This window comes from Prunus mume, linkage group LG2, assembly GCF_029339155.1.
Source record: "Prunus mume cultivar Tortuosa linkage group LG2, ASM2933915v1, whole genome shotgun sequence".
NCBI lineage: Eukaryota > Viridiplantae > Streptophyta > Magnoliopsida > Rosales > Rosaceae > Prunus > Prunus mume.
The window spans coordinates 26,336,454-26,346,915 of record NC_142699.1 but is presented as its reverse complement, the minus strand read 5'-3'; the positions used below and the strand labels follow the sequence as shown (position 1 = coordinate 26,346,915).

Here is a 10,462-nt window from a genome sequence, read left to right as displayed (position 1 = left end):
AATACACAACCATTCTGCTCTGTATTTATATTTCCATTTTCTCCTTTTTCTTTTTTCTTTTTTCCAGATTTTGCATTTATCATGCGTTAATATTTTCTCAGATTTCCCTCCAAATCTTTACGCGAGGCTTGACCCGAATGCATCCACGGTTTGGATGTGTCCACGTCAGATGGAGCGCAAGTGCCATCGGGTCGGGTTGATGACGTGGCGGGAGCGGTGCGTGTTGCTGGAGGCTGTACTACTTTTGTTTTGGGATCCTCCTAGATAAGGATTTATCGTGTTGACCACGCGCGACAGAGAGAGAGGGAGAGAGCGCGTGAGAGGGGAGTGCATAGACAATGGGATCTTTGCATGGATTCGATGATTGGGTGAAGAAAAAAAAAAGAAAAGACTGACAAAATTGGAAGGAGGTGGGCCCCGCGTTGCTGGGCTTGTATGAGCAGAGGCCGAGGTTGCGAAATTTATAATGAGAATGCCGTGTATGGACTTCTTATGTAGATCTTTATAGTACCTATATGATCATTTCATTGAACTTAAGTAAATGAATTGTGTGGTTAATATGAATGTCCACATTTATGGCCTATATATTGCATCAACACCATAAAACGACTCGAATAAGATGAGCTCAAGTTCTCAGTTTTCTGGGCTTGTGTTGGTAATAACTAAGAAGCATGCTTTTTTGGTTGGTGATTGCTTGGCAACACCAACCAAGGTCGTGTATTTTTTTCACACACTAATATTTTAAATTACTTTTATTTATGAGGATGGAGATCAAACTCGAGAGTAAGAAATCGGCGTACTCTCTTAATTCACGTCTACTATCTCCTTTTGAATTTTTTTTTTTTTTTTTATGTCTTTCTTTTCAACTTAAGATGTACGAGAATGATTCAAAATTTAGATCTCTTGTAAATTAGAAGTAAACCCTAATCATCCAGGGAAACTTCATCAGATATTTTTTGTATGTATTAGGAATTTGACTAAAGGGTTGATTACAATATGGATGCCTTTGTTGTAATTGTAACGCATAGTTGGAAAAATGAATTTGGGCCTCATTAGGGACCAGGCTCAGTGCACCGTTTTCATTACTATTTTCGGTGGTGGCTGACTTTTTTATCGGATTAGGCCACCAACTCCAATTTTACCAGTTGCTGCGGCTTCCCTTATGTAGCTAGCAATTAATATTGAGTCCTATTCTAAGTAAAAATAATAATAATAATAATAATTCGTGGTAGAGTTAAAATGCAACTCTAAATTTAAATTTGTCACTCCAAATCATACATATGACTGAATTAGAATTATGTTAACCTTAATCTTTTCTTCCAATATAATTTTTTATTTTTTTGAAATAACAAGTATGAAATTGCAGCTACTTCGCTACACTTGATACTCATGACCCATCTACATTCTTCTACGCTTCATTGGGGTTTTCCCCAATTTTTCACCCATCTAGAGTTATCCTAGAATCAAGTAATGCATTCAAAGAGTTGCCAACTAGTTGCAACATTCCGTACTAATCAAAAGAGAAAGAGAACGAATTAGATCACTAAAATTAATACTTCTCTATATCATCAAGAACAAAAGTCCAGGGAAGAAAACGAACAACGCACACACAATCGGTTTCACGCCACTCAAGGCCCAATCGGTTTGGATTTGGACTTCACCATTTGGGTTAGAAGTCAAATAAGCCCAAGGCACTAAAGAAAGAAGAAGGAAAAAAAAACCATGTGCTTTTTTGTTTGACTCCAAGCTGTTGGTCCTAAACTTGGGTTTGAGTCTCCCTCGGTTGCATTTGATACGTTGCTTTGAGCCATGTTAGTTCTTGACGAGGCTCATTCTCGTAATCATCTAATCAGTAGCGGAGCCAAGTTCCCATCTGTTGGGGAGGCTAACAATAAGATTTTTCACTATTTTTCCAAAATTTACAGAACTTTATTATACATTTAAATGTTGGAGTTTAGGGCAACTACTTCGGGTCAAAGTGTGGCTCCGCCCCCGCATCTAACGGATGAGAAGTAGCTGAAAGTTTTTCTGAGATAGAATTTCTTTGCTTTTATAATTCTATTCCTTTCCGAAGTTTGTTACATCATTGTTCATGATTTTCATCACAATGAGTTGGATTGTGGAGTCCATCCCTTTGATGGCTTATCATGGGACACTATAAGTCAATATCCATTTGCCAAATAAATGGTACTAATTTTTTCACTCTTCTTTAGGGCAAACATCGTACCACCGACAAAAGAGCTGGTCCTAGCTAGGTGACAAGGTGCACATAGTGCTTCTGTGGTGCATGCACTTTCTTCCTTTTTCTTTGTATATATTTTTTTAATCAACAGTGAGTGCGATTCAAACTTGAGATCAATATTAGGAAAAAGAAGTATCACTACATTATATAATCCATATTTAATCAACAAGTGAGTGCGATTCGAATTTGAAACCAATATTAGAAAAAGAAGTATCACTAGACAAATACCTAGCTGGTATAAGTTGAATACATATTCAATGTAAGAGACAGTATATAGCAAATGATGGAAAAAAAAAAAAAAAGGAGGTTTCAATTGGCATGTCAAAACCAGTAAGTCATTTTTCTTGATCAGCTGTTTGAGGTGGAAAAGTCAGAGATGCTTCAATGACAAATTAAAGGTTAGGGAGGGAGCTGAGGAGGATGACAAGAGCTGAACAATATTCAATGTAAGGTGGTGCTGTTGTTAGTGATCATGCGTTGCTGTTTCTTTTTCGTACAGTTAGCTTTACTACTTTTCATGATTTTCTGATAGACAGATACTTAACCCAACATGGGAAGGTTGTTTGTTTTCGTTTCGTAAAGACCCTTTCAAAAGAGAGTGATGATGATAAGGGAATCTGTCTACGTGTGATTGTGATTATACAATCACTTTTTCTAAGACCAAAAGCCTTTTCAATGTTTTCATGCCGCATGCGGGGACATGAAGCAATCATGCAAACATCAGTTACTAAAGTGGAACTGTGAAACCAAAGGTGAGAGATTTTTCCACAATAAAAATTCGTACGTACATAGTGCCATCACAGTTGTATTTGTTAGGTTGACGAATTCACCCTTGTCCGTTAAATTTGTAGTGAAGAAGATGTAATCTGCTGGTTTTTGTTTCCTAGAAAATGGGAGGGAGTTTTCTCACACACATTCAAGTGTTATGAATTCGAACTTAAGACTACTCGTCTGCAAGCCCTTTTCCACTGCTCTAGCGCACCGGTCCGTTGACAAACCTGCTGACTAAGTAGCTACATTCTGTAATTGAATATGGCATACAACCCTGCAATATTAAGGCCTTATGTTGTTTGTTGTGGCATTTTTTTTATTTTGGCCTGGGTTGTTTGTGGCATCTCATTCTCAAATATCTAGCTCAAGTTGACAAGTTGCTCACACATGGCCCCGCAGTTAGGTCCATGATATCTGAACTAGTGGAGCTAGCTGGACCATTCTACTTTTGTTCTGTAGTAGAACCACCCACAACGTCTTAAAGTGGTATTTTTTTAGGCTCACTAATGGGAAGGAGGAAAAGCAAAGGAAGGTAGGGGGTGGGGAAAAAGGAATTAGATCATTAAGCGCAGACTAAACTGTAGCAGTTACCTGTTAGTTCATGGAGTTTTAGGTGCTCAGAATGAGAAATGTAGAAAGGAAAATGTAGCTATTATTCCCCAAGGTGAAGACCTAGATGGCAAAACAGAACTTGTGAGGGTGAAGATTTTGAAATGGTAATTTCCTACCTTCTAGTGGCCAGCATTCATTATAATACACCCCATCACTGTCATCTGCAGTCGTCATAAATCACATTAACCTTATCTCCAATAGGGAGTCATAAGAAAATCTCCTTCCTTCCAAGAGATGAGACACAGAAATTCAAGGAATCTGGCTTGTTACTTTCATGTTAGGGAGCAATGCATGTTGATCCGATTTTTACCTTGAATTGTTTCCATCTGAGAACAGAACCTACAAACTGTAAATTACATCTCTCTGATTGTACAACTAAAATACATCACATTCAATTTTCCTATCTGTGAAAAGAGGCAGCTGCTAGTATTATTTGAGAGTGTGAGGCTTACAACCTGGTGACAGAATTAGAGAAGTTTGCAGGCTTTAAACATCTATAGCATCAACTGGTAGAGACGTTGCCCTGTGAAGAGAGTGTGGAAGCATCGCTCCTACGTAGAAACTCTTTGCAGTGATCATTTGCTCAGGACTGTAAGCCCCATCAATTACCTCACAATTTTGGAGACTTTGGTTTGCCAAATATTTCTTTTCAGCATCCACTGGAAAATATGTGAAATGCTTTCCTGAGGAAAAGGATTTCAGGTAAGGTTTTTTGTTTTCTTTTGTCCGTCGGGGTGAAACCAAGGACATTAAAGCTCCATTCTTTTCCCTGTGCTCCGAGTGATCAGAATTTGGACTTAGGCTTGAAGTTTTTGGTTTTACTCCAAGCTGTTGGTCCCTAATCTCCCTCAACTGTATTTGATACGTTGCTTTGAGCCATCTTAGTTCTTGACGAAGCTCATTCTCATAATCATCTAATTGATCAGAAGTGGTTGAAAGTTTCTCTGAGAAAGAATTTCTTGCTTTGGAGTCGCTCCCATTGTCCATAGTTATAATTCTCTCTTCCTTTCCAAAGTTCGTTACATCCATTGTTTCATGATTTTCATCACAATGGATCTCTCTTGATTCTCTTGAACCTTGTGAGCTGGATTCTGGTCCATCTCTTTGAGCCCAGATATCAGCATAGGGCACGCCATTAGAATGGCTTGATGTTCTGGGTGCACCATCTGTAAGACATTGTTCTGACCCTTCAACTTGGTAGGTAATCTCTTCGAAACGGCCATGCACAGCAGCAGATCCATGTTTAGAACACTGAAGAACTTGGAGGTTCTTGACACCTGGACTATCTGATGATGCATAATCCAGAATGGAACCATATGAGGCACAATTGTGACAAAAACTTGCATTATTGCAATGGGGACTTTGTTCTATGCCTTGGCCACTCTTCCACCCTGGTACCAAGGTAGCAATTTCACCATCAATCATCTCTGCTATTTTTGTCACATCTTGGTCTGTGATATCAAGCTCAGCAACCATCTCTCTAGCAACACTCAATGCCGTGTCAGTCTCAGTATCAAATGGGAAGTAGATGTTTCGGATGCGGCCTGCAGAGAGAAGGAGCCTTTAGTTTCATTTCAGGATTTACAGGATATAACAACAATGATATTTAGAATACTTGAGGAATTAGACTGAAACTTTCACCTTCTTTATCTGCAATTCTGAGTCTTAAAAAGATGCCATCATCTTCTCTCCTCCTTCCTTTGATTGTGAGGTCAAGATCACCCAAATGCTCATCCTCTTGACAAGCAAATAGATCAATTTCACTCAATCTGTAATCAACCGGATGGTAATCCAACTCATTTTCAGTTTCATAACCAAGACAATGGCCATAGCCATTACTCAAAGAGCTGTTACTGTGATGAAGTTCAGAGTAAGGTTGTCTTAAGAGGGGCCCTATTTCATACATATCCCTTGGATACTCTACTGGCCTTAAATCATATCCATAATCATCAACCCAGAGAAAAGGGTCTTTCAAAAGCTCACTAGCAGAAAGCCTACAAGACACGGCCACTAAGCATTTTTCAACAAAACGCCGCACCTCAGGATCCTTTACTTTGTATAGAGCTTCTGGTTTTTTCCCCTGTATGAAAAATTCAATACATAAATCAATTGGTAGAAACAAAAAGCAATCTGGAAAACTAAATTGAGAGTTTTGAGTTCCTACAGAGATAACTTTCTTATAGATTTGAGCAGGGTGAGTGCATTCACTGTATGGATATTCAAAGGTAACCATCTCCAAGATGCACATCCCAAAGGAATAAATGTCAACTAATTCATTGTATTCCTCTTCATAAACCTCTGGAGCCATGAACTCTGGCGTTCCTGAGCAAGGAAAAACACCCAAAGAAAGAGAGAAACAAAACAAAGATGAGATTATCTCAAAGTGCAAAAACTCTATCCGATTACAAGTTTGCTATTAGAATAACAAATATCCAGCAGTTTGTTATAAACTGTGACATATGCTTGAACAGTCAAAAAATTCATTACCTCAAATTCTCAAAGCAATTCTAGATATTCTAATCACTGAAAAGACTTTTAAGCAGCTTGAAACACTTACCAACACAACGATCAGCATGCGATTTACGGAGGACAGCAGCAAGGCCAAGATCACCAATCTTGACTTCACCTTGGTTCCCATTAATGAAAATATTGTCACACTTGAGATCTCTGTGGATCACAGGGGGATCATGGCTATGGAGATAGAGAAGCCCTTTCAAAATCTGCCTACACCAGTGCTTCACTGCTCTGATGTTAACTCTCTTGTGTTTTAGCCTATACCTAAACATGGAAGCCAATACAAAATATACCCACATTGAATAATTAACCAAATTTATAGACTCAGACCAGAAAAGAAGGCAAAATGGAACTTACTGTCTGAGAGTACCAGAAGTAAACATCTCAGTAACAAAGTTAATGTGTCTGTTAGCAGTATCAACCCAAGAAGAGTAAAACTTCATGATATTGTTGTGCTTCAAGGTCTTGAGCAGATGAATTTCACGATAGAGCCTCTCAAGATCTTCAGGGTTCCGCAAGAAGTCATAAAGCTTCACTTGGTTCCATGCTACTTCAATCCCTTCATACTCATCAAAGGCCCTATAGCTGCAACGACCAATACATAACATGAAAAAAAAATACATACTTTTGTACATAAACAGGCCCAGCCAGTCAGCCACCGTAATAAAAATTCAAACTTGTACACTAAGTTGAGAAGGGTATTGAACCAAAATTCAAACTTGTGCGCTAATTTGAAAAGGGTATTGAACCATACACTGTTTTTGAAGCTCCTTTGCCAAGAACTTCATTGTACTGCAAAAAGCAGCAAACTTGAAGTTAAAAAACAAGACCCAAAATTCTGTATGAACACAAAACAGCAAAGAGGGCATGAAAAACAGGGAAAGGAAATGAGAACAGGAGCTCACTCGTCCATATCTTCCAGTAGGATCAACTTCTACAAACTCAGAGAAATCCTGTTCAGGGGCAGTAACACCATTCATTCCTTGTTCTATTTTTAGCTATTTCTCCTTGTTAAATTTTTTCCCTCACCACCATATGCTGTTTCTTGTTTCTATTATCTCAATACACAGAGAGAGAGAGAGAGAGAGAGAGAGAGAGAGCAGATGACTCATCCAATGCTAATAGCTTAATATGCTATGAATATTTGATAAAATGGGGGAAAGATATGGAATAATTGTTTATTGTGGAGGGAAGAAGAGGAAAGCAGAGAGCCTTGGAGAGTCCACCAAGAGCAGAACAAAGTTAATTGCCAACTACAACACTCTTTTAGAGACAAGAAGGCCAAGATTTCACTATTCATGCCCAAACACAAAACCTGACAAAACACCCTCTCTTTTTCACCCTCCTGTCTTTCTATCTCATCACGAGCTGTAAGCCTGTTAAACCAACCACTTGCAAGACATCGACCAACCAACCAAGTTTCATAACTTTTTTTATTTATTTATGTGTATATATAATCATTCATATGTAAATGTGATATTTTATGGTTCTGTGGTACAAAACAACAAATGGGAATGTGGAACTTTTTCATTTCTGGGAAAAATTTAATTTAAATCATGAAAATCTTGTGAAGACTTTGTTGTAGCTGGAAAATGGTGGGTGTGGTGAGGAGTGGACTGGGAACTTCAAAGTATGATTCTTCTTTTCTTTTTTCTTTTTCTCCCTTGTCCTCTTCTTATAGTAGCTTGTTCTAATTGGCATGGAAAGCACCTCTTATCTCTTGTAAAGTTATAATCTATGAGGATCAATCACCTTGGATTTTGTTGCAACTTTCATGTAATTTATGTTGTGAATTTTTCCCTTTTTTAAATGACATTGAATATGGATTCTATTTACTTTAGCCAGCATATTGTAAATTTGTAATGTTCTCCACATCATTCTTGTATTTTCAATTTTTATTATATTATTTTGAATGTCAACACGTCGAGCGTCAGTACTTATTATGTGGTTATGAAGAATTTAAGTTATTTAACCAAGTTTTTCTTTGAGTATTTTAATCCTAGCTTTCAGTATTTAATCAACAATACCATCCCTTTCAAGCCACAAAACGAAAATAACTATGAACAATTTTTAAAAATTCAAGTGTGACTTGATAAATCTTCATTATTAAAAAAAATAAAAATAAAAATAAAATAAGTACTTAATTTTGTCGGTTTAGATATGCACAGCAGCTGCACTGCGCATGCACCGAGAGAGAGAGTACTTAATTGGTTCAAAATTGGTTTGGAATTATTCCCAAGAGGTTGAAATGGCGAGCCTGCAAAACATATTGTTGCTTATAGCATCATTAGGTGGGCAGGATACATTAAGATGATCCCATGCATTAGTTAAGTTTGGTAAGCTGCTTAAACCTTTAACATACAAGTTACAACCTATATGTGGTCTTTTATGTGACTCAATCATTTTTAAGTGAGATCATAACACCGTCGTATCGTATTGTATAATCAATTTACTAATATCAATTATAACACATATATATATATCGTCCACTCATATTATATTGTGTAGAGGATATATATTAATTTGCATGTATCATTATAATTGGATGCGTACCGTACTTTATATCAAAGCCAGTGAATTGGTCCCATGCAAGTCCTTTGTGCCTAAGATTGTTAGGTACATGCAACATCTAGCTAGCTGTGCTCAAAATCAAATGTACACCTGTGAAGTGTGACCAAATCAAATTAATTTACACCAAATCCTAGCTCACCATATAATTAATTGAGCACACTACCATTGTGGCCAAAGCAAAGGCTAAAGAGGCACATGGGACTCTACAGGTTAGGTATAAGATATGGCTTCATTTGCTTTGTAATATTTGCAGTCTTAATTGGTAAACTAATTTCATTCATTTAGAAGTTATTTTTGTTAACGGGTCTAGTTCAGTGGAAAATAGTATTGATTTGCAGATCAATGATTTCAAGTTGACTGACACCTTAAAAGTGTGTGTATGAGAAACCACCCTCTCCTTAGAAACTATGAGGACGGAAAACATACAAATTTGTTGACATATATATATATATATATATATATATATTTTGGTTTCCCGAATGTTTGGTCTCCAGTCCAGATCAATCGTTGCAGGACAGAAGTGGAGCCAAATGGTCCAAAAATCCCACAACACATACCAGAACAAATGTATTGGAACCGCATCTTTATGGCTTGGAATAATACCCACCGGCCACTACATGATAGCAACATAAAATTGAAAGTGTCTGGTATACTTGGACACAAATCGAAGAAAACCTAAATTCATTTTGCATGGCATATCCACGCAATCTTTCAATTAGGTTAAATTTGTGTATTTTTCATACAAATTATTGTTTGGACTTTTGCTCAACTATATTTTCTACTTTATTATACATATAGTTGAGGATTTTATTTTCTACAGAGCAGAGCTCATGTGTGTGACAGTGTAAGAGTTAGCAGCGGTGTGGTGAATTTCATGTTAGTGTCTTCTTCGAAGCTCCGCAATACCTGCAATATTTGACAACAAGCCATGAAAATTTAGTGAAAAAAATATCCAGGTATTGTCCTCAATGTCACCGGCAAAGCCGACAGATGCCAAGCATTCATGACCAATTACCAAGGCAAAGGCTGATACATTTTCTACTTCTCAGTTATCGATTACCGCACAGACGGTCACACAATCATAATAAGAACATTTTATTCTGAATTATATACTAATGATTTAAACAGTCTAGTTTATAAACTCTTTCAAAAACTATGTATGCAAAGAAAATTAGTTAAATCGGAACTTATTTACCTATTTGATTATTTTATATTTGTGTGTGTGCACATTTTAGATTCCTGAACAAATTTCGAATTGTAAAGATAGTTCTTCAAGAATAACCTAAAGTACAAACAATTCCGATCGTTGTATTGTTGAGTAGACTCGAGAAAAATGTGTGTATTTTTCTTACAATAAGGACATCATAACATAAATATAGATAATATTTTTACTTAATTTCATTAAATTAACATTTTTACTATTTTCAGTCTCATTTCTCAACAAACATTGACTTCAAAGGTGTATGCTTTTTTTAATTTTTCAATTTATATAAATCATTATTCTTTATTTTCAGTCGTCAGTGGAAAAATAAAAGATTGACACGCAACAAACATAGAGGGGAGACAATTTGTTTTGATTCAAAACCAAGGACAGTGATTCCTCCGTGATTGAGATTTTTATAAATATACCTTGGACTTGAAGATGTTTTGTTTTCTTCCTTCCATGATTCTTAACAGTTAAATCAATTAAATAAATTTAATATTCATGGATCATGTCATGTTGGCTAAGTCATAAGTTATAACAAATTAGCA

The 10,462-nt window shown here is 36.8% G+C and overlaps 1 protein-coding gene across 1 annotated transcript; it reads right to left on the bottom strand.

Annotated features, from left to right (window-relative positions):
* Positions 1-3,873: 3,873 nt before the first annotated feature.
* LOC103324061 (putative serine/threonine-protein kinase WNK9) lies at positions 3,874-7,192 on the bottom strand. The gene is made up of 7 exons (XM_008226097.3): positions 7,045-7,192; positions 6,894-6,931; positions 6,497-6,724; positions 6,183-6,403; positions 5,790-5,947; positions 5,267-5,705; positions 3,874-5,169 (listed from the first exon to the last, which is right to left on the bottom strand). The coding sequence occupies exons 1-7, from the start codon at positions 7,117-7,119 to the stop codon at positions 4,112-4,114; spliced, it is 2,217 nt and encodes a 738-aa protein (XP_008224319.2). The 5' UTR covers positions 7,120-7,192; the 3' UTR covers positions 3,874-4,111.
* Positions 7,193-10,462: the final 3,270 nt, after the last annotated feature.

Coding starts and splice junctions, on each gene's coding strand:
- LOC103324061 (XM_008226097.3), bottom strand. CDS start 7,119: ATGAATGGTGTTACTGCCCCTGAACAGGATTTCTCTGAGTTTGTAGAA. Junction 6,932..7,044: donor CTACTGGAAGATATGGACGA/GTGAGCTCCTGT, acceptor TGCTTTTTGCAG/TACAATGAAGTTCTTGGCAA. Junction 6,404..6,496: donor ACTTCTGGTACTCTCAGACA/GTAAGTTCCATT, acceptor TTCCATGTTTAG/GTATAGGCTAAAACACAAGA.